At 48.5% G+C, this 24,723-nt stretch overlaps 1 protein-coding gene across 3 annotated transcripts in view; it reads left to right on the forward strand.

Annotated features, from left to right (window-relative positions):
- Positions 1-24,723, forward strand: part of rn (rotund) — a 109,926-nt gene that overhangs the window by 38,820 nt on the left and 46,383 nt on the right. The window contains exons 2-4 of one of the 3 annotated variants that reach the window (XM_043423598.1): positions 1,132-1,431; positions 20,247-20,315; positions 20,401-20,452. In XM_043423598.1, the coding sequence (XP_043279533.1) occupies positions 1,132-1,431; positions 20,247-20,315; positions 20,401-20,452 (421 nt within the window). The remainder of the gene's footprint in view (positions 1-1,131; positions 1,432-20,246; positions 20,316-20,400; positions 20,453-24,723) is intronic. The other 2 variants (XM_043423600.1, XM_043423601.1) reach the window with 2 other exon arrangements.

A 24,723-nucleotide genomic window follows, 5' to 3' on the forward strand; every position in this document is an offset into this window, starting at 1 on the left:
ATAGTCAATCGATCGAGGTTTTTTCTTGCTTTCTTGTCACTTACCACGGTCCTTTCGATGAGTTTTCTCACCCAAGGACCACGTGTGACGTGTGTCTGTGTGTCCTTGGCAGCCGAAAGATTGTTATCGTCTTGGCTCGTGATCCACTGCTACTTTTGCTCCTGATACCTGTGCCAACAGAAGGTCCTCGACGTAAACACTAGTTGACTCCCATTCTCGCCAAGATATTTTGATGTACGGGAGAGCCCCGAAATATCTGTTTTCATTCACTATTTCAACTCACTGTTTAAACTGCTTTTGACACTCGGCAGAATGAATTATTTTTGATAAAATCAGTGAGAATATGAGTCAGCATCGATTGAAAAAATGATGATGAATCAACGACTTTCCTCGTGACTTTTTCATTGTTTATATTTATTCACACGACTTTATTATTTGTTGGGAACAATAAAAACGAAAAAAGCTTATCTACTCGCCATTGTAATGGCGTGAGCTAATTTCTGTACTACGCACTCGGTAGGACGAGGCTTCGTTAATTATTGGCTCTCCGTGTTCTCGATGCTCCCCCGTCACGATAATTGGGGAGCATTGACTCACGAGGATAATTAACATGTGTCTCATCCCCGTGCCGCGGGACCCTCGAGGCGGGAAGTCCTCGTGAGGGTTGAACCTATATGAGATCGCTCTTACGACTTTTACCATAGAGGAAAGACGTTAACGATCGTTCCCACGATTCTCTCATACAAAGTCAATGAACGTTTATCCTGCCTGGTGATTAAATCGTTACGTTCAAACAATAAACGCCGCACTGTCGCGATCACTCAATTATACTCGTTTGCTCAATAACTTCAACATTTTTTCATCCACACGAAATTATTCGGTTTACGACCAACTTATTCCTAGCAGCTTTTCAGGTAAAACATTTTTACAAAATCCATTTAAATTTCGTCAGTTTTTCCACGATTTTTTATTCTCCGTTCCGTTCCACTCTTCGCAGAGCGGACTTTCCACGATTTTTCCACGCGAAACGACCAAGTTTTTAGTCAAACGAGCCAAATACACTTTTCATAAACCTCCCATAATTCGTGAACGAAAAATTGGCTTTTTTGACAGACAAAACAATTAATCCAGTATCCTGGCAACGTGTACTTTCAGAAAGCTTCCTTCGCGTGGTCCGAAGGAGGCGAAGAAGGTGGAGGAGGTGGTGGAGGCGGGGGTGGCGGAGGTGGTGGTCCGGGTACAGGTGGTACCGGAAACAATGGCGGTGGTGGAACGGCGACGAGCGGGGGTGGCGGTCTTGCCCATTGGGTCAGTGTTATGGCCGAGCACATTCACAACCCCCACACGGCTGGTGGTGTTGGCAATGTTCATCATCAACAACAATCACCGCCGCAGCCTCCGTATCCCTGGAACAACGGATTGTCCAGTGACGTGAGTAAAAAATGTTATTTTCACTTGAAATTTCGAGAGATATTGGGAGCCTGTATGTAATTCGGGGACGAAAAGTCGATGGAGAAGCAATTTTGAGGGGGTGAAAATGCTTGTTCGAATGTTGCGCGTTCCGGGAGTGTCTCGAAAGGAGAAAAAGTAAGTTGTCTCGTGGCGTCGAAGAAAACTGATCGAAACGAAGAGATTCCGCGTGGGAAAAGCGCACGAAATGGGCGATGAGGAACGAGGGTATTTAAATCGGAGAAATTTTTCAACACCGTTTGACAGTTGGGAGAATTTTTTTCAGGAGAAAAATGCTTCGGGTGAGCTCGCGGTACCGGGCCTGAGGGAGCTTCAATCTCATTCATTAGTTTCTCGATCTCTGAGGCTCGAAAGAAAAAAACGTGAAAAAACGGTTGTCTTTGGATAGAAAAAACTGATTAGAATAAAACGTTTCTCCGGTGTAGGAAGAATAGAGAGTGGAGAAAGAGAAAACGGAAGACGAGAGATTCTTCCGTTGGCCCGCTAGAACAAGGGATGATGAGAGAACAAAAAGGGGAGGCAAAAAAAAGGAAACTAGGAAAGAAACGGGTTGTCCGTTGTTTTGATTTCGCGTTTTTTTGTCTCTTCCTCTTCTTTATCTTCTTCTTCTTGATCTTGTTGGTGCTGGGGTAGGTTTTTACCACTTTCTACCCCGTGGGCTTCGTCGTCGTCGTCGTCGTCGTCGTTCGAAGCCTGCATAATTTGGGCTTAGGGCTTCGCGCGGGATTACGAGCCATAGACATCAGCGAGAGAGTCTCCATTGGGTGACGCGCTCTCTCCTCGATGCTGCGCGAGAGCCCAGTTTAAAAAAAAGGGACGCGGGGCGCGAAAGGGTTGCTTTGCATAGCGGTACAGCGATAGAGACAAAAAAACCGAGGCGCCCAAGAACGGACAAACAAACGGAAATGCGCGCGCGAAAGAGAGCCGAGGAAAGAACTCGAGGAAAAAAAAACAAATTCAACAGTCTACGCACGTCGTACGTGTGGGGTGAGCAATGGGGTAGGAGAATGACGAAAAAAACGGGATAACTGAGGCAAAAAAACGATTGTACGGAGATGAGGTTGCTCATTTGAATAGATACAGGCTCACACGGATTTTCCATTCGTTTCTATTGCCACATCGATTCTCTTTCTCCCTCTTCGCTCGCTCCCCATTCGTTCTCTCTCTCTCACTCTTTTCCTTGTGAATCTCATTGGTACGGATATTTACGAGATAATGTCGTGTAAAATACGTTCCGATAAAAGTCGGATTCACACCGAAAAATCTTTTCTATAAGCTCGCAGCTTGCCGGGCATCACGAGCGTGCACGTTTCCTTTCGATTGTCAAACTCAGTTTTTTTCTTTCCGTCCGTACATGCGCCTAGCTTTTTTTCATTCCACCATATTTGAATATTCCCACTCGAGCAATTTTTTCAAGCCTTTTTTTCGGCGTTTCACCCTTTGCAGCCCGAGGATTTTTTCCCTTTGGTTCCGGTCCGCTATGTACCGTTGTTTTTTTCCCAACTCGCCGCGCCTGTCTTTTAATTTTTGAATCGTCGAATTGCAGCAGCCTCGTCTAATTTATGTGCAAAGGCAGATGTATATATGTGACTAAATACACACAGAGCACTCCGCGGACGCATAGATGCGGATCGAGGCAAGTTGCTATACGGAGACGGTGCGAGAACGAGAGAAAAAATCCCAGTCACGGCTCGCCCCGGTAAGAATAACCAGTTCGAATCGCCGCAAAATTTTTCGCAACTGGTCCAAGCCGAACGACTCGTCGCGCTCTGTCAAACGTTTGTTTTTTCATCGCACGAATTATAGAAGTGAGAAACTCACACTACGTCCTTTTTTCATCTCTCCTTCGAGGCTCAAGATCTCGTCGAGGACCGAAGAAGAACGCGAGCGAGCGAGAGAGAAGGGCGGGAAATTTAAATTTCAATGGATAAGACTCTCGAGATGCTCGAGAGAGAGAGAGAGAGGAATATTGCGTGGCGTGTCCTCTCGAGAGCGTCAAGACAATGTCACATTATGTATGGTACGCGATATATGTGCGCCGGGTCCAGAGAGTCTCTCTGTCTGCCAGCCGCAGGCAAGCGTCGGAAAACAAGGCGAGTACGACAATAAAAAATGATTTAAATAATCCGCGGTATATGCAAATGTAAATACACGCCGTGAGATTCTCACGCGTTTCGTGTGCTCATCTCTATCTCCTATTCGCCCCTCCGCGGCTCCTCTGGCCCCGCGTCTCTTTTTTCTTTTAAGGACTCACCAAGCCAAAAACAACTTTGCCTCTCACTTTTTCTCTCCGTCGCATTACGAGTATTAGCCAAAGCCCAAAGAGAATGGCGACTATAAAGAGCACCGAGAGCTGTGCGGGCTCATTGTAGAGTCGAGATGAGGGACACGCGGAGATTTTTTCCTTTTCAACTGGTATGCATTTAACCCCGGTATGCTACGAGTCCATGAGATTTTCGCCACCTGAGAGAGGGACGGAAAAAGGCACAAGACAATCGACCAATCTGCGTTTGTCTTTATAGAAGGAACCAACAGCTTCTTCTCCCTCCCCGCCGTATCGAGTCCCAAGCCCTTAAAAGGCTTGATAGAACATTCGGCCTCTCCCCTTGGCAGCCTCTGTGCATGTTAAATAGCCAGTGTTCGTGGAGAAAAAGGAGGCTGCGTAGCGCAGCGAGCGAGGCGCAGGTACAGAGATTTATGAGCGGCGGTCCATCTATTTTGACAAATAATGTTCGGAAACACCTTTCAATCACTCGGTTATCTCGTAATCATTGACTCATCTCCATTTTCAAATTCATTCAAACGGGGATGGGAGAAACAACATTCGATACTTTTTTACGAATATTTGATTAAAACGCTGCGAGTTATTGGATGTTTTGCATGCAGCATAGCACGAGGTGGACGGTGGAACAAAAAATGGCGTGCATGCACGCGATGCTGTGAGAGTGAATCGTTTTTGCGCCAAGGTTCGTAATTAATTAGCATAATTATATGCTCGTATCTTCCGGCAGCTTATGGGCCAGATTTAAATATAATGCTGAATATAATAACGAAGATGCGGCGATGAGGAAGCCGATGTATTGACGTGTGTTTTAACAAGGGCGACGCAGCCCGAGAGGGCCAAATGCGTGCGTGCTTAAGTATTCACGCAGTTAGATGATGAAAACCTCTGGATCCCAGTAAACATCGTAAAATGCTTGTAATCTCGTACCTTTTGTCGACTCTAAAAACCCGTCAATCTCACTCACTCCGCTGGCAAAGTTTCGGTCGTGCCCTGCGGAGGATGCGAGCAGTTTGCCCAGCGGGTGGTCAACCCCTTTCTCGCGTTTTTTACGCATCCCGGAGCATAATCCTTTAAAACGCTTATAGGCATTGCTGCTGGCTGGAATAAATTTTTGCACGAAAGAATCTCTGTGACGATAATGGCGGATTCGACGGAGCGTCAGACCTTCCAGCGCCCTTTTTTCTCCTCTAGCATCTCCCTCCGCGAGTCTCCTCAACACTATTTACTTACAAAAATCCCGATGAGCGTAATAAACGAAGAGAGAGAGAGAGAGAGATGAAATAATGCAAAAGTCTTCCCTAACTATACTCGTGTATTCGAGAGGATTCCTGCGGCGATCAAAAGGGCCCTGATCGGCTTCCCGGATACCTTTATTCCCGGGAGTTGCGCCCTTCCATCTTCATGTGTTTATAGACGAAGGAATCGAGTCTCCACGTATGCATGCATATATGTATTTTCCTCACAGCACCGAAGCCCTGGAGGCGAATCTCCTGGCAGTGTGAGAGAGTTCTTAGGCCCAGAAGAACTATAACCTTCGAAAGATTATGCAAAATAGTAACTCCTTTACTTTTCTCCCCTCCCATCGAGACGCGATGGACCCTCGTACACGACTGGTCCACCAAGCAGAATCATTCTACGCTTCGCAGCCAGCCACCCCTTCCAAGGGGTTGCTCGTCGATGAATACAGACACAGATATACAACGCTCGTGTGCGTTCCTCTCTCTCTCTCTCTCTCTCTCGCGCCGAGTGGAAATTAAAATAATGGCCCCTGGACGTGCCGGTGGTGCGTTTCTCCGCTACTGAGCGTGCACGTCGAAGGGTTGCTCGCTCGTTCTCTCATTCTCTTTCTCTTTTCATGACCCTTCGATTTTTTTTCTCTACGATCAATTTTTTTCGCGCCTTCTTCCCTCGCGATGCAAATCGTCCAACGGCATTTTTGTCTTCTCGCCCTGACGAAGGAGACAAAAAATTGGACAAAAAATTGCACCAGCATTGTTTAGGAGAGTAAAAAAACTAAGGAAAAACACACCGACGAGGGCTCACCGCGGCCTGGCTGCAGCGAGCTACATTTTTGTACGCTCGCCCTCCAACGGAAGGGTTGCGGAGCGCTCATTTCTGCGTACGCGTCTGTACGTGCGTTATCCATACGTTGAGACAAACCGGTAGAATAATGAATTAAGAGCGAGCAAAAGTTTCGATGAAAAAATCGTCTAACGTACATTCGCCTGGAACAAAAGAGCAGCTCGAAAAAATCGGCGCGTCACTCGGTTTCTATTCTCGATTTTCTCGCTCCCTCCTGACACAACTTTATATTCCCGGTGACTTCCATACGCGATATTGTCCTGTGACAGCTGTCCCCTGTCAACCGCGAGATATCGAAATTTTTTTCTTACTCCCTCGATAAGAGAGACTTTATCGTCGGATAAACAGAGTTTTTTGGTGCGGCAATGAATTCGAGAATATCCACCCCGTAAAAAGTTGCATGTTCAAGGAAAAAGTGACTGGCACCAGATATTTTGGCGGAGCAAAGAAAAATGAAGCTCGCGAAGCACCGTTTCTCCAAAGTTTTCGCGATCAATTCCGACACTGTCATCGCGAGGCTCGATTCGTGGACGAGGATCGCGAGAAACCCTCGATCGCACGACCCGAGAGCTCCCGCAGTGACAATTCTTTTTTTCCTACTCAACTTGTCGAGAGTCATCGGTTGACTGTAGTAAAAGTAAAGAAAAAAGGCAGAACAGAGGTCTCAGGGAAGAGTCATATTCGTGGCAGAGTTAACAAGCGAAGAGGCCTAAAGTTGGCCTGTTTCTATGTGTCATAACATTTGGACCCGATGAAAGTTATTGGGCTCCCTTTTTTCGGGCATTTCGAGGCAACCGCGCTCGTATCTCTTGGCACTTTTGTCCTGTTGCCGCAGCCGACAACTGCGAACCCCGACGCCAGCGAGACGCTCGAGGGTTTACCGATTTTGCAACCCTTCGTCTCGAGGCTCGTGAGCACACGCACTACTGGCACACTGGCGCAATGTAGGGCTCGATGTTGAAACTCGAACGCAGCTCAAATTGTTCGTGTGTATAAGAACGCACTCGAGCGGAAAGTATTTTATCGCTTTCCCTTCGCCTCCATCCGAGTAAAAACTTCCATAATTCTCTTCTCCTCGCCGCAAAAAGACTCGGCAGCCAAAAAGATTAACATCGAGAGAGAGAGAGAGAGAGAGACGTTGCGCGGAGTGAAAAACTATTGAGCAGTTCGCTCCATTATTTCGTCAAGTCTCGTCCCACCACATGCCGTCATCCGGCCCGTGCAATTGTCTCGCGATGACAGTTCGCTTTCCAATATCATAATTGAGAGGAAAGTAAAAATGAGATTAAAATAGCTCATCGTCGTTCCATCGCCTCGTTCCTCCCTTGGTAACAATGGAAAAACAGTTTACGAAAGTTACAGAAAATATTGAGCATCGACCGAATAAGCCTCGTCTTGAAACTTGCCGCGCGGTGCTTAGATGACTATAAGAAAATTGAGGCCTGAGACAGAGGAGCAGGGATGCTGTGAGAATACACTAAAACCATCAGCGGTGCGTCTCCGGGGCGAGGGAACTTGTACGCTCGTTGTGTTTTTTTTTTCTCTAGTCTAGCACAGGGTGCGTGCGCCCGATGACGATGCTTTCTTTCAGAGGCCGCCGTGGTGATGAGGATGATGGGGTGGGTATGCAGATCGTCGTAAAAATAGAGTATAAAGGGCCCATAGTCTCACGCTATTGTCGTTCCTCAGGTAAGATAAAGGTGCGCGTACCTTATGGATGTACATAAGCGGCCAACCCTTTTGCCAGTGCGTACGCCAGAGAGAGAAAGAGAGAGAGAGAGAAACAGATTATAACTCGCCCTCGGGTGGCTTTCGTGTCTCGTGGACCGCGGTTCCACAACAGTGCCCTGCAGGACGAATATCAATGGAAAAAAGGCCCTCTTCTTCACCCCAAACCCAGTGATGTCTCTTTAATTTTTATTAATGACGACGAATTTGAATTTTTGAATCAGTGATATGGGAACGTGAAATGCTTTCGTCTCCAGCCATTTTTTTTCAACGCACGATGAGAAAAATAATAAGGTAACGAGCAGAGAGCGCTGGATTGTCAAGGTGAAGAGAACAAACGTGCCTGATACCGTCCTCGATCGGCTTAGATGAAAATGCGAAAAAGAGAAACTCGCATTTTCCTTACTTTCCTCTCTCTCTCTCTCTCTTTCTCTTGCTTGTCCACGCCATCGATCATAATTATCCGCTTGACGGAACGTCACGAAAGTGTGAAGTTGCTTATAACCTGCGGCCCATTCCCAAGCAGCGTTTTTCGACACCGTCTCCCGAGACCGTTCGATTATCGTACGAATTTCAAAACTCGACGAATTTTCACTTTTTCATAGGAAAATTTGTTTGTCTCATTTATTTCGACGGCTGATCAGTTTAATTTGTCACGACAAATGATTGCGACGCCGGAGCTCGCTCCGTTGAGATTCGGCTGAGGGTTTTATCCTCGATATTTTGCAGTATCCCACGTCGTTTGAATAAATGACAAATTTACTTCTTTCTCAACGATACGGATGATTTTATTCGTTCGAACTTTAAAGCAGGCGAAAGAGAGTGAATATCGTCGAAATGGCGATTAGAGAATCGGCGGAGGTTGGGAAGAACGTGAGTGACAGTTGGCTGCGGGAGCAGGCCAGTTGGAACAGTGAAGCCAGTGTTTTCATCGCGTGGATATCCGAGAGAGTCGGAGGGCCACGTGTTCCCCACACGCTGCGTGGTGTGTGACGAGAAGCAGAGAAAGCCAATTGCGTTGTAAAACATTTTTTAGAGCATGTGTGCCATAATAATGCGGAGAGGAAGATTTCTCCGGAGCAGCCTCTCGCATTCTCGATCGAAATATCAGGCGACATAAAGCCATAAACTGGTGCGTATAAATATACAAGAAGTGGGAAGCTCGCGTAGGGCCGGCGTTTCAACTGTGCCGCGCGCGCGAGAGTATTCCCGAAAGGGCCAGAATCAGGGCAGATTCTCGCGCGATGTGGAGCTCGAGGGAAAAATGTGTGCTGGTTCGCTCCGGCGTTGCGGTACGCGGAGAGCTCGTAAAATTTTTCATGGCGCCTGCTCTCGTCGGCGTTGTAGCCAAGGCCAAGGGCGAGTAGCCCTTGAATGAAAAAAGCGTTAAAAAAGTGTAGGGCACGAGGTGGAGAGGAAAAGGGTACTGGGGCCGATTTTATGTCGGCGAAGTCAGTGAACTTGCTGTCTGCTGCTCGCCGGCATACAGCGAAATTCCGAACTTGTGTGCAGACCGATCCTAGTCGTTTTCCTTTTTCCCCCTCGACTCTTTTGCTCCGATGGATATTTAACGTTCGTCAGCTCGGGATACCGAATGCCTTTTTATTCTGCTTCCATCGTCAGGCTCGAACCATACGCGAGGAGGCTAAACTTGTGGCAAATTATCGGGCCGCTTAACCAGGCGTGATCGATCTCTCGTTTCGAATAACACAACAATCATTATCGACTAATGTGTATCGACGTGCGAGCCTCGACAAAAGCCACGAGGGAGGTGAACTTGGTACTTTGATTCTTGACAGGTATACACCGAAAGACAGAAAGAGACTCCGGGGGACAAAGCCATGCGAAAGCGAGAGGGAGGCTAATCGAGAAGGGATATAGATCGGTTCCTCGCTGTGTGCTCAATGTGTCGAGCTATGTATACCTGAGGACGAACGCGAGGTTGCGCTTTTTTCGCTCATCTTTACCAACCACCATTTTTTATCCATTTGTAATCGTTCGAGCAGGCCTCTGCGCGTCTATGAGCATAGATCGCGTGTGTGTGTGTGTGTGTGTGTGTGTGTGTGTGTGTGTGTGTGTGTGTGTGTGTGTGCCTCGATGCGGGGCGATTGATTCGTCAAGTCGGAAAACAGTGGGTCGGAAGCTATTGACATTTGGTTGAATGTCGAACGAATTTTTGCTGAAGATCAACATTTTTTAAATAACTCTCAATTCTATTAATATCGAATGAATTCGATTGATTTTTTTTTCATTTTAATTCAAATCGGTGGGACTGAAAGCTCGTGTAAGAGTGTCTCGAAGTTTTTTGTCTCGAAATACCGGAAAAATCGAAGCGCGCCACAAATCCGTAGGATTTCTTACCCGGATCGACCATTTGCCTCGAACGAGAGTACGAGCCCTTGTGACCTCAGCAGGTGTCACTTTTCAGAATCGTCCTAAAAGCAGGTCTTTACACCTGTTACCGCGTTGATCCATTTCCTTCGGGAATCTTCTCTCTTTCGTATTGTGCACGAATGAATTGACGATGAAGCGGGCAATTTATTCCGGTGCGCTCCGGACGAAAGATCGTTGGGATCGTCGGTGGTTGAGAATTGTTTAAAATAATTAACGGTTATGTTGATTCGAATGGGAATGAAATAAAGTAAAAATGGCAGTCGCGCTGGAGAATTTCACGGAGTAAAGTTTCAAGAGGCGCGTCGATTCCTCTTGGCCTGCCATCGGCGGACATAACCAAGTGGCCTGCCTCTTCAATTGATATATATACGAGCTCGTAGGGATTCTGTGTTTGTTATAATAGCTCGCAAACACGTCGTTATACGGCAGGCCTTCGGTACGCGTTATAACCGTGCAAGGGAGAAGCTGAAAGGAGTAAAAATGGGCGCGAGAGAGAGAGAGAGAGAGCGCGCGAGAGAAGAGAGGAGCTAAAGATTTTTATCGACTTGTAAAATGCTCTTGCGGAGTGAAGACTCTGGAGAGAGGATCTCGAGTGGACCATCGAGCGAGAACGACGTTTCTCAGCTCAATTACGCCCGAGAGCAGCGGCGAAAGATCATCAAGAGAGCGAGAGACGACGCGAAAAAGGGATAGAGAGAAGGACAAATAGAGAGAAAGAGAAAGGAAGAAAAGTTGAAGCAGGGGAAAAGGCCTAGGAAAAAGCTGCAGGGCGTCAAGCTCGAATCTTCACATTCTTAATGACCTCCGGGTTAACGTTTTTATAAAATAGCATCATCGATGGACATATGAGTTAAACAAGTTTTTCCTCGACGTCAGCGTCTTTCCGAGCTTTTTCCTCCGCATATCGCGTGAAGGTGGAAAGGGGGAGTGATGTGCAAAAGAAAAGAGAATTGGAAAAATTTACTATCGAGACGCACAGCTTCGGGCATAAAACTCTCGTCTTCCCAGGGATTCCGCCAACGAAATCGCTCGCTACCCTTTTTGCAAGTGCATTTACCCGGCGCTCTCACCCCTTCGAGAGAGAGAGAGAGAGAGGGAGCGAGAAACTGCAACGTGAAAGATCCGCGGTATATATCTCGGCGTTGTTCGCCCTGCCACCTTGCACTCATTCTCTTTTTCTCTTATCCTCTATTTCAACCCTGGTTTTGATGCCTTCGGCAAGCGAGACAGGAACGCCGCCGCAGTTACCAAGTGCGCTGGTAAAACAGCCCCTTAAAACGGTTTTACTGCCCTGCACGGGGCGCGCAACGACGTCTAGACGCCAGGACCGTAAAGTTTGACCTACTCACCCCCAACCTGCTTCTTTTACGTTTCCTCCTCCCTCGCGCCCGCCGCCTCCGCGCTCCCTCAACCCTCTTGTTTTTCCTCCGGTGCATGGCTGCTTTCATCCCCTTTCAACTTTACACTTCCCGTTCTGCAATACCTTCCAAATCACGAGTACATCTTTTCTACCCTTTTTACTATAGCACAGCCCTAACTTGACTTCCGTCTCGTTTCTTTTTCCATTGCCAGACTACTCCGTCTGCGCTGTAAATCCCACGCGCTCCTGGGCTCGATGAAAAGCTAAAGAAAGAGACGAAAACGCTCGAAAACTGGGGCAAAGGGTTCGCGGATCCTCCGCAGGCTTCCCCCGTAGGGCGATGCTCGAATATTTTCATTTCCTCCAACTTCCGCAGGGTCTAACCCACGCGAATCGACCTTTTTCTTCCCGTCTTTATTCAACATCATCGTCGATTCCCGTCATCGGAAACCGCGAGAACTTGATTTCTCCACTTACTCGATTAGCGCAAAGGAAGCTCACCGATTAAATCGTAATTCATCGTTCCACGTGAGTTTTAAAGATCGATTCGAATAAAACTCTCCTCACCGGAGCTCGCTCATCGCTCGTCTTCTCATAAATTCTCGACCAGATATACGCGACGTCGTACCGCATGTGGTTTCACTTTCCATAAGGGTCTCTCGAAGAAGGGGAGAGTTTCGACTCGTAATTTCATGGTGTACACAAGATCCAAAATGACCTGTAGGTCGTGCCTTCATATTCGTATCTGTGTGTGTGTGTGTGTCTCTTTTTCTTCCTCCCAGGCGTTCAGATGTTGAGTCTAGGCGGATCGACTCCGCATCTTCCACTCGGCCACGCACAACCTGCTGTTAAAAACACTTGACGCCATGAGAGGGGAACCGAAATCTTGGCCAACGATCCTACGACCACGTGTTTCTCTCTCGTATTATCTCGACGCAATTAGGCCGCCAAGAAATTCAAATTTCGTTAGAGAAATATAAATGCGAGCACTGAAATTCGTCCCCGCAATCCATCACTCGGGCCGCCGACTAATTCATTCCAGTATTTCTATCGTCCCCGAAAAAGCTTATAACTTGGAATCTAACGCGTCGAGACGAAATCAAAGCCAATGAAATATTTCGATCGTACACGATACCGTCTCCGTCAATCGAATTTGGATTGTCAGCTATGAACGATGTATGTGTGCTCATCAGAAACACCATACATTATTTCCAAACGATCGATTCTTTTTTCTCAACGAAAATCTCTCCGTTTCGTTTCAACGAGAGGCACGGAGCGAGCTCGAAGTTTTTGCTACTCAGTTAAATTGGCTCGTCGAAACGTTGCTCAATTAAACATTGTTTCGTATCGTCGCGAAACTCCGAAATAAACCGCGCGCTCTCCGCGACGAATCAATCAAAAGACTAACGAAGTAAAGAAAAACGAAGTAACCTCCTTTTCGGAACTTTTTCATATGAGATATCTACCGACGAAAATACTCAATTTCTTCTGCCCCGGAGGCTTCTGCCAACGGAAAACAAAACGTTATAAAATTATGACGAATTCCAGACACGAAGATGCCATCGAATTTCATCGCGGGCGGGTGAATTCGTAAAACGTGAGAAAACCTCGTGGATTAAATAAACGTCGAGGCGATAGAGGCTCTCGCGAGAAATAACTAATCTGGCTGCGCGGCCAGGCTGAAACAAGAGAAAGGAACAGGGGCAGGGGGCAGTCTCATCGTGCGCTTCGAATGCATTTTCTCGTTGAGAATAACGGTCTCCGAGGGGCTTGGGAAAGCTAGTGAGAGAAAGAGATGCTCGTGATACGAGATTGGAGGTGTATGGCTGCTGGGAAAAGCACGAGACGGGGGGCAGACGTATAGGTTTATGGGTTTCGCGAACAGGACTATCCCGTGGCGCGTCTACCGGTCGGGGGGTTTGCACCTCGCACACACACACGCGGAGCCCGCGGTTTATACAGACATAGGAAAGTTAGAGCCGCTGCCGGCGGGGGGTTGTAAAAATTTTACTGCGAATTGTCTGCAGACTCGCCGCCATCTAGCTCGCGATGTTATGGCCACGGAAAAATGGGAATTTCCATCACCTCGCCCCGCTTCTTTCCGCGGTGTCGCCGCTCCGCGTATGGTGCGCTAGCAGCGAAATCGCGCGGTGCAAAAACCCGTCTGGGTCAAAAAGCTCCGACTTTCATGAGGGGCGCGCACGAGTGTTTTTTCGAGCTCATTTAGGTCGCGGATTAGATGCACCGGCGGGGACGGAGCTCGTTCGAATAAGAATAGCGCGTTAGCTCTTGACTGATTCTGTCTCTCGCGCGCCTCGGTCGATCGAGCATATTTCGATTTCGGGATTGGAGAGGCGAAAAGAGGTTAGTCGCTGCGCTGATAATTCAAGAGCTTTTTCACGCCGGTTTCTCATCTTTCTAATTCGGATAAGAGAGACCGTATACTGTCTGTTATCGGAAACATTAGTAAATATCAGAGTTTATATGGGTTTCTTGAAAAATCAAGGGATCGCTGGGCTTTATCGGGTCTTGAGAATCTCACGGGAGCGAGAAAAGTGAAGCGATAGCAACGGATTTCGGGGGGCCAACTGTTGAGTTTTATCGTCGCGTCCTTCTCGCCCTTCCTCTCACCCGGTCGACCAGTCATCCCGCATATGTCGTCTCTTACGTTTCACGTTTGGAATAAAGCCGAGCGAGGAGTCACACGAGATAGGCCCGCACATGTGTGTACCAACGTCTGTCGTTTGGCTTAGCTCACGTTCTTTTCTCTCTTTCTCTGCTCGGGCCGCGTCGTCTTGACTCTTCCGGCGCAGTTCGCTCTCTCACTTTCGGTTTCCTCCGAGTTCGGATGCACCCTCGTTGCTGCGGCGTTCGAGGCTTCTCCTTCGTCAGCGAGCGATGACTTTTGACTCTTGTACTCGAAAGTCGCTTTCGAAGAAGAGACTGAAAAAAATCTCCGACGATAAGCCCAACGCGGAGAGAGCGAGAGAGGGAAAAGGGACTTGGAAAAATGACGGTCTGCCGCGGTCCATTTTCTCACTCGCTCGAATCTCTCTGTCCCCTCGTATCTGCTCGACGCCTCTGAGACTGTGAGAACCATGTGCTTTACGTCGACTCTCCCTGTTACACCGCGTTATCGAACTTGCCTCCGCCTCCTCGTCGATCGCGAGTCCGGAATTCCGGATGTTCGCGCCATCGTTTGATTTCTCAAACTCCGCGCCTTTCGAGCCCCAAGTTCAGTTCGAAGGGACGATCTCCTTCGCGCACTTCCCTTCGATTCTTTCCTCCGCGAACGGAAAATCCGGTCGACCAGCAGGATTTGTAGGAAAATTAGAGCCTGTTCGATGGACCATGTAACCCTTCGCAGGCGACTGCCGCCGCTCCAGGGGTGACTTTTGGCTCGCAGCTGTTGTCAATTTGTCGAAGATCACATTAACCGAAATATTTGGACCTACCGAGAGAGATAGAGAGGGGGGGCGAGGGCGTCAAGCGATGTCGTCTCGTCTTTCATTGTGGATCTTTCGGCGCGGTCACTTGGATGAGTAAAATAGTGGCTTTTCTGCGGCAACTCCTTTCGAGCCGGAGCAGCTCGTTAAGGCGTCCGGTGGTATCTTCGTAGCGAGTATAGGCGCGATAGCAACGGGGTCGGAGGATTGACGTCTGGAATTTCGGGCGAGCCATATTTTTTTCTTCGCTCGCTGCTCATATATTTTTTCATCCTTTCCTCCCTCTGGTGGGAGCGCGGAGAGGACCACCCCTATCGATCGAAGTCGTGGTATCCCTGTGGCCTCTCCCACTTTTTCCTTATACCGTTTTATAACTCTATACACACACATATCCATTCGTACGTACGTCTATAATACAGCAGAGCTAATACGTCGTGGTAGAATAATCCTCTGCGAAAGGCGAAAGCCCGAAATAAATTAATGGCAGGGTATGATGTTTTCCTCGGGAGGATCTAGTTTGATCGTTAATGATCGAGAAGCCAAGAGTTTGGATGAATTATAGTACGAGTGATAAAAATCCCCGGTTTCCGCGAGCTGGCTGCGCTGGGCAGCGCAAAGTTTTAACGGTACTTTTATTTGGCTGGTATTGAGTAGATGCCTCGAGGAATGAGTTCGCACGCCGTTTTGTGGGGCTACGCACATAAAATCGAGGAGCCCTGCGAGCTCGACCCAAAACTTACACGATCGCTGGTTTTATCTCGAAGGATGCGCGCGACCAAGAAGACGAGGACAAAGTTGTTCGTCGTCTGGTGTGACGTCATGGTGTCCCGTTGGGCTAGGTCGTGAAAACACCACCCTCTATAGTGTCTCACGTCGCTCTGGGAGCGAGACCGCCGAGACCTGGAACGCGAAGCGAGGCAAAGAGGAATGGGAGTGAGAGAGAGAGAGAGGGCGGGGAGGGACGGCGGGGCAGCTTTACGAAGCGATACAAGAGCGAGCGGTCCAAAAGAGGGAGAAAGGGGGTTGATAAAAACTGAAGAAAAGAAAAAAAAAGGCAGCTTCGAGTGTACAGCACCCCTTTTTCTTTCCCATCATATCCCCTGCTCGGCAAAGCCTCTGTTTTTTTCGTATTTTCTTTTTGCCTCTCGCTTTCTCTCTTTCACCCGTTGGTTTGTTCTCCCCGCACGGAGCGTCGGACTCTTCTCGCATGAGCCGTATATATGTTCTGTTCCGTGCCGAAAAAAGCAAGGCTCGCAGAAAGGACGCCCGGCGTCGTGGCGCTCTTTGGCTGATCAATACGCCGCCGCCTCTCTCGTACGCGGACGGTCACGCATGTGCACGGGGTGTACTCGGGGGGGAGGGAAGAAGAGTGAGGAGGAGACGGTGGTTCCTCTACCTCTCCTTCTACATCCTCCTCCTCCGCACCTCTTACTCTTCCTTTCCTGCTAGGCTGCACGATTTTTTTCCTTCTTTTTAACTCAGCATCGTTCCTCTCTCCGTTCGTGCATTTTTTACGCCTTTTTTTCCTCCCCGTGCTGCCGCCCCCTGGAACACCCGACTCCTCCGCTTCGCCATATCCCACCCGCCACCCCTTTGGCCGAGCTGAACCGCCACCCCCGCCGCTCGCCTTCTCTCTTTGCTCTCTAGCACACTCGCATACTTTTTTCTCACTCCACCGTTCTTTCGACCAAACCTCTATCTTCGCGGGCTCTTTCTCTCCCTCTCGCTCGCTCTGTCTATTTCTACCCCCTTCCAATCCTCCCCGTGGCCGAGCTCCGGAGGCTGCATGAGGAATAGCTGGAGCTTGGTCGCGCACTCCTTCTCTTTCTCTTTCTTCTTTAATCGTTCTCCATCACTCTCTTTCTCTGCCGCGCGCGCTCTTTTTCTCTTCTCTTTCGATCCGGGCCCTGACTCCTTCTTTATTTTCTTCTTCTTCCTTTTTTTTCTCTTTACTACACCGCGCCCGCGTTCGTTCTACACCCCCCCCCCCCCCCCGCTTCGGTCACCCTTTTCACCTCTTTCTCCTTCTTTGCTCGCTTTTTATTTCAAACCACCCTCGTTTCTCCTCGTTCAAACCCTCTCTCCTCACCGCACCCCTCCCTCTTGGCTCCCTCTGTGTTTCTATCTGCACTACGCTCTCTAGCCGACGCCGGGCATTCTATTTTTTTTGCTTCTCCCTTTCTCTCTCTCTCTCTCTCTCTCTCTCTCATCTTTTTACCCTTTTTTCTATCGGAGCAGAGCCTGATGCCGTTCAGTCTATCGTACGTAGCCCACCCACACATCTTTCCTCACGTCGAAGCTTTACCTCTCGTCACACGTACACCGCGCTCGCTCGCTCCGCATATATGCGAACACGAGAAAACACGAGAAAAGAGTGAAAACGTGTTGGAGATCTGACTGCGGTACGTGCACATGCACGTACCTTTCGCGCGGCAAAACACACGCACATTTTCTCATTTCGCGTATATATACATACTCGCACGGTGTGTATAACATCCTCTGAAAGAAGAACACACACGTATTTCTCGTTTTCTCGCACTGCTAAATTGCCCCACTCCCTTTACCGCGGGTAGCGAAGGGAACTCTGCTAATTTCTTCTTTTTTCCTTCCACTCCCCCAATTCTCATTCCTTCTAAATCTTTCTCTTTTTCTCCTGCGCCCTGCTCTCGCTCCGGCCTTCTTATTTTTCTTTTTACGTATTACGTATTTATGTATCGCCCAGCGAGCAAAAGCTCCACGGGAATCCACGCTCCGTGCAGAACACGATCGGAGAGTTTTCTCCTCCCCACCACCGCCCCCCGCCAAACTGCTGCTCGCCTTGCTGGAAATAGAAAAACGCGGCTCGAGTATGTTCTCAGTTCAAACGAGAGATGTGTCTACGCTGCGATTTCCGGGATTGGCCGGAAGGCTTCGCACAGCCTCCCTCAATCTTCCTCTCACCGTTGCACCGCACCTAACTTTTTTCCTCCACTTTTTTTTATGCCTCTTCCTTTCCAATTTGGAAACGGAAACTTGACGTTTGTATTCTGTCCAGGATGAACCAATTTTCCCCCTCCAGCCCTCCAGCCTCCGGTGTCTCCCCCCTCGAGCCTCCCTCGCTATTCTTCGTCCCATATATTTTCCACTTAAATACACGAGCATCAGCTTACCACAAATGCGCTACTTCCTACAGACGTATTTGAACTCTCGGCGTCCCAGTTCTAAGGGATCAACATTTTCTCACAATAAGGGCAAACTCTCCCTTCAAAAGTTCTCGCGTATTTACTTCTCTCCTCTTCCAACTCTCCGCGTCCGTTCCTCTCTTTCCGTCTTGTCCTCGACGCTCGACGCGCGGATGCCACCTGTAGCGCAGGGCAAACCGTGAGGGATTGCTCTGGCCCTTTCCGCTGGGTGCCGTCCTCTTGCCTTGTTCCTCTCTCATTCCTTCACTCGCCCTTAATCATACACAACTCGCTTCAGTCTCGTTGTAATTCACCCCGGTTAAAGTCCTCCAATCCTAAAGACTTTGGTGTCAAAATAGTGACAAATATTTTGCTGCTGCCCCCGACGTAAGCCTCTGCCAGCATTTTCGACGTTTCGGTTTACCCTTGATTCTATTGGAATTGGAACAAAGAGCTCGGTAATCCGCTACCCCCGAGTTCCTTTAGACTCGATCCTTCAATCCAATATCCTCCCCAATTTATACCGAGCTCTCGTAACACCGCCTCGTTTGCCAACGTTGATCGATGAGTGGAGGCTCGATATTGGGACGATACATAGAATAAAAAAAAAAAATTCGTCTCAAGATGCCATCTTCAATATCAGAAGAAAATGCTCGCAAGTTTACACAAACTCTCGTGCGAAGGGCAGAGAAACGAGCGTTCGCTGGGAGGAGCGTAGGAGCGCCAACGCACTCAGTGGCTCTTAAGGAGGCTCGCAGGTTTATATATATATATAGCGATGTTCTTATGTACGCGAGATATACGATGAGAAAGTAGGGACGATAGATATTAAGGGATGACCTCGTTTCCCTTCTCAGGACCCTTGTGCGAGTCCAGCCGTGCGAGGGCCCACATTTTTCTCCCATTTTTCTCCCATATATACGTGAAGCGAAATCCCTGAACGACCTCCGCAGCATCGAATCTCGAGGGCCGAGAGCACACGCGCGTATGGAGACTAGCGACGTTATTAGCCAAGAGCTTTGGTGAATTCGTGTCCTAATTTTTCTCAAAAGAGGTATAAAAAATCCAAAACACAAAAATGAAAGGCGTGGTTCGTAGAATATTATTCCAGAAAATTATCGCGCGCCTTCGAACGACGAGAACAGCGAAAGCCAATCGTCTTGTGAAAAGGCCCTCGAATGAGTTCGCGCGGAGAATAAAATGATTAGTTTCGAAAGAAATTTAGTGATTCGCCAAAAGATTGATGATGAGTTCGGGCGAAACATATTGAGGTAATCGATAAACTGGTTAAGATGAAAGGCCAAGGAGAAAGAGAAAGCGAGAAAAAGAGAGAGGCTCGTTTATCTCCATAGAAAAGTCGGGAGAGTGATGCCCAAGGTCGCAGAGGAGATACACCACCCCCGAGAGGTTGGCTCGAGAGTCATTCCAGTCTGTGTTGTGTCTAGACCACCAGCACCACCACCACCACCGGCACCATCCCTCTGTTGCCGTCGCAAACGAACCTCATCCCTCGTCGACCCTCCCCAGTCGTCAGAAGCGCGCCCTCTTTCCCTCGCCGCAATATTCCTCTTCGTCGTTTCTCCCTTCGCGCGTTCTCCGCACTCGCACCCTCTTACTTTCGAGCGGTTCACCACCCCGGAGGGACTCCTCGGTGTGACACTCCTGTCGGATGCTGTATTACACTGAATAGTCTACGGCTCTCGCACAGCACATCGTGTAACGCTTGCCAATTATTCAACCCTCAGCCGCGCCTCGCCTCTCCTCTTTCCTCGGCCTTTTTACCCCCTCGCACACTTTCATCATCCCCGGCCCCCGCAACTCCAACTCCCCGCACATAATGCACCGGCTCTCGGCCCCATCCGTTTTGTCTGCTTCTCGCGGGCTCTCCTAAAGCAGAACACTCGGGAGCGACGCAACTTTTTACGAGGCGGGATAATGTAATGGAAGCCACGACGAGTGTGCGAGGACAAACCGACCGAGAATAATGCGTTGAAAGACCATTTGAATGAATACAATTTTAATACTCATCGTGTCAAACACTCTCGTTACGCGTTGAGCCGGCACTTGACTCATCGTTACAAACTCAAGCTTTTTAATTGCGCCCCACACTCGAGGAGGAACGGTTTCATCGATTTTTGAACTGCTGCTTCAACATCTAGCGGGGGAAATGAAATTTTTGGGGGGAGCGATCAGAATTCGTAGTGTTTGAGCAATTGTTTATTTCCGATGGATTGCTCGGGACATGAGCTCGTCGGAGATCGTCGGATCCGATTAAATTCGAACGAGCAAATGTGTACTTTCGTTTTTGTATTTTGTTGCAGCAATGCAATCCCCACGAGAAGGATACGGACTACTGGGGCACGGGGCGAGGGGCGAAACAGGGCTACGAGGTGAGTGAAAGAGGCCTGAAATCGAGTGAGAAATGTGGGGGCGTGCGAGGCGCAACGAGAGTCTGTTCTACTTTGTGAAACGCAGCATTTTTTGTTGCAGGCCAAGATGAACGCTGACCACGGACAGTTGCAAAAAGGTTCGTAAGCCCAATATTATTACGGCTTGAAAAATCGAAGGAGGGTAATGAGAGAGAAAAAAAAAAAAAAGCGGTTTCAGACAAATACGGAGAAGCGAATCGGACAATCAGGTTTTCGGAACAGCTCGAAAAGTCTCGCCGGGGGGAGGGGGCAGTTCGTTAGAAAGGAGAGCCGGCGGCGGCGCGTGTTCGTGAATTCGCAGCTTTGACCCCGAGAGGCTTAGAGGCTATTGCGCAATGCGACCTTGAGGGCCTCGATTCACCGGGGAAAGACACAAAAGACAGATACGCGGAGGCAGGAGAACACACCGGTTATTCGAGATGGTAAAAGCCGCGAGGCATGGAGATAACCGAGAGCGGGGAACAGGAAACGTTTTAGCGGCGCCGAAATTCTCGATCGTTTTTTTTTCTCTCTCATTTTGCACTGGCCGTTCTCGCTCCGTGGAGCCTGAAGTCGTGACGCGCACATAGAAACTCTGGCTCGCGTGGCCATATAAATTCACGTGTGTATAAAGAAGAATAAAAAAGAGAAAGAGAGAAGGGATATGAGCGAGGAGAAAAAAAACGGCCCAGGACCCACGAGTCAAGATGAACGTAAACACACGCGAGCCCGGCAAGAATCTCGGGCCCCTTAGCGGTAGCCAGCGTTTCAAAACCGGTTACGATTTTGCATCCGTGCCGTAAGATCGTCGATTAGGCGCGAGAGGGAGAAATCCGCGAGTGAAAAAAAAACGGCGCACACGCGCACGCGCCTCGTAGTGTGAATGCGTATGCGGTACACGCGGAGCGGGCAGAGACAAAAAAGCGTGAACGAGGCACCGCGGGATAGAATTCATTCTCGTATTTATCGGTCTCGTAATCGAGCCGATCTCTCCGCAATACTCAATTCTCGCCTGTATATTAAATAATCGTCGACGGAAGTTTGCTCTCGCGCGCAGGAAGAGTAAAAATAATGTTAATGCGAGCCTCGTCTCGCCTCGCGCAGGCTCCTCTCAACGTTCGAAGCCTCCATTTTTACTGCTCGCCGCGCGCGGCTACTTTTTTACTCCAAATCCGATCTAACGACGGTGCGCGACTGCCGATGACAAACTCGCCTGACCATTCGCGATCTCGCCTATTTCGCAATACGGAGACGGAGAAAAATATGTGGCGAGAGTCAGCAGCCGCGCGCGCGACTAGGATCCCCTCTCGTACAACGAACTCGAGCAATGTCTTTCTCTCTTTCTTTGAAGTCGCGACAGTGACCTAGGTCTACCATTTGCAGAAAGAGTCATATTACAAGTCTCGCTGACTCTTTCACTCATTCTAAAAGGCACGAAAAGGATTGAGTAATCGTCTCGTCTGGGTACACCAGTGTGTGCGTGTGCGCGTGTGTGTGTGTGTGTGTGAGCCTGTGTTTAGCCCAACTCTCGTGGTAGCTCGTAAAAGGTGAAGCACGTTTCCATAAACGCCTTTTCACTGCCAATGCTATGTATTCTCGGGCGCGCTATAACAACGCTGCTACTGCTGGTGCTCCCGCTGTTGCTCTTTCTCGCACACGAGAAATCCCCACCGCGAACACGCGCGCGAGCACCAGCTATTCCCGCGGTTGTGCTGCCGGTGCACCGCGCGCGCGACTCCGCATCCGCGATGCCACTCGTGTTTACCACTCTCCGACGTAACTTTTCCATTCTTCCAGTTGGAAAAGAGGTCGTATACGCCGAGAAATTACTCCTCGTCTTTCTCTATATACCTCAAACTGTACGACTGACATCCGAGTGAATGCAACGACTTTTATTGCTCCCTTTTCATGCTTCTCCGAGGCTGTACTTTTTCAACGCTTCTTACCAGTCTTTTTTTTCGTCATAACTCTATCATTTCAATCACTTTTATTCTACTTTATCCACTTACGCATTTAATCGCACGCGATTCTCGGCTTGTAAGCGAAGAGCCGAACAAATCGCGTGGAACCGCACCGCGCCGAGTTTTCTCGTCACCCAAATTAACCGGATTCTTATTTCGGCTGAATTTCTTCGGCTTCCTTTCGGCATTTCGATTCGATTTCAATACTTTATTGAGCGAGTTTTATCGAGACGAAAATAATGTGGGAGACGCGAAGCAAACACGGAATAAATGTCATAAATGCGAATGGGAATAAATTTGAAAAAATATTCTCGTTTCAAGCTTCCCAGCAAAAGTTTAAGCGTTCCAGTTATTTTGGATTCCGTACACTCAAAAGACACCGCTCGACGATCAGCTCGTCCCCTCCCCCGATTCTTTCGCCCTCCCCTTCTTCCCGTCTTTCCATCTTTTCCCATTTTTTTCGCATCTCTATGATCATCGTCGTACATTAAAGTCATGCACCTGTTGTTAGCGAGCAACAATATAGCATGCGCGTGGGGAACCCCAGAGAAAAATGGAGAACGAAGATCGGCGATAGTTAGAAAGCAGGAAAGAGAACGACGAGCGAGATCGGAGGGGGGGATTTCAAGGGGTTGTTGCGGAGACTCGAGGTTCGACGAGAAAGAGAGGAAAACGGGGCCGGGAAGGGGAATCTGAGGAGATTCGTCCATCTTGACGAGTCCCTTTTGCTTCTCATCCCTCGTGTCGTCGTAGCAGTATTTCATGTTTTTGCGTCAACGGCAAACTTTACTGCCAATTAAAATGGTCGACGTGGCCAAGCAGCGCCCTCTCTTCCCCGTTTGCGATCGCATCAACTTGATTATGTGGAGAAAAAAAAGGCCCTTGCCGCTGGTCCTCATAGACCGTGAGCCGCGCGCGCAGATGAACGAAAAACGTTCACGCAAAAATGCGCATTTCTAATAACCAGCACATTCTTGGGGCATTCGTTGCATTTTGATTTTAGCCATTGGATGGCTAAAATCTTCCTTTCGCTTATGACGAATAATGTTCGAGTTATATTACGCAACGGCTGTCGGAATGTTGCAAAATTTATGCACGCAGTTGTCCAAATTTTTTTCAGCAACGTCAATAAAATCTATAAATAAATAATACAATTTTCGTTGAATCTTTGTAAAACGAGGAGGCGAAATGAAAAAATTTCGGTACCATTTCGCGCCTACTGCATTAAACCAAGACAACTTTTCGTCTAGACAAACTTCGGATAAAAATGCTTCACCGAAAGACTCTGCGTCAACTTTTTATTCCCAGATTATGGTTTTTTTCGTCACGATGATATTGAAGCTTATCGCGCGCGTGACATAAACATGCCCGAATCGATGTATACGGCCACGTTCTTAAATGGCATTCTCTTTCGTGATAAAACACTACTTTTGTATTAACCTCCGGAGCGATGCTTCGTTAAAATCGATTAATCGATCATTAAATGGCAGACTGCTGTTGACATTTTCACGAATGTTATATACGCATTTGCATTATTAACGTGCGGCAGCGCGCCGCGAGAAAGGACAAAGCTAAAAGAGTCTACCGATTATCTCACCTTTTGCTCCAGCTTTGCGTCAACACAGAAATGACCTTACGCGACGAAATGAGATCGCGAGAGGATGATGCTGGTGCTCCGGCGCGCGCGTCTCGTCTCCGGACGGAATCACACGCGGGGGTCAAAGGTTGTACCTGTTGAGCGTAATTACACGAATTATTAAAGCGTCGCGAATTCCTTCTGAATGCATGAAAAATTCACGTTTTTCTTTAATTATGAAAATCATATTTGTCTAATCTCGTGCCTCGTGAAAGGACGCACTCGCAGAGCCTTGGATTCCAGCGGAATACCAAAAACGAGCGCAACGTTCACGGTCCTTAACGAATCTCTCGCGGTTATTCCTCAAAATCTCTCGTCTGATTATGCTAAATCGCGTGTCGTCGGGCGCGAACGCATATATATGAAAAAGGATGAAAGAGAACGAAGGAACGCGAAGCGAATGGGGGATGCTGCATCGTGGCACAAACATGACGCAATCAGCTCGCGGTCCTCCGCGCCTTCGCGCTGCTGCACTTGGTTCATCTCCTTCGCTTTTTCATCTTTCGCCACGTATTTTTTATCCCCCCGTTTTTTCTGCGTTTACGGATTTTGGTAGGATGCTCGAGACACGCCAGCGTGTGTTTTAATTACTCGGCCTCTCGCCGAGGAGAGCGAGAGCGAGAGAGAGAGCGCGCGCGCCCGCGGAAGAGACAAAATTCAAGCTTTCCGTATATGCTCGCGTAGACGACTTTTTTCTCATAATTTTATTCCTCTCGAATCCAAGAACAAAAACAACAAGTAAACATAAAAAAAAGCGCTGAAAAATTGGAAAGATTTGCAAAACTCGATGCAC

Source organism: Venturia canescens, chromosome 7 (assembly GCF_019457755.1).
Source record: "Venturia canescens isolate UGA chromosome 7, ASM1945775v1, whole genome shotgun sequence".
NCBI lineage: Eukaryota > Metazoa > Arthropoda > Insecta > Hymenoptera > Ichneumonidae > Venturia > Venturia canescens.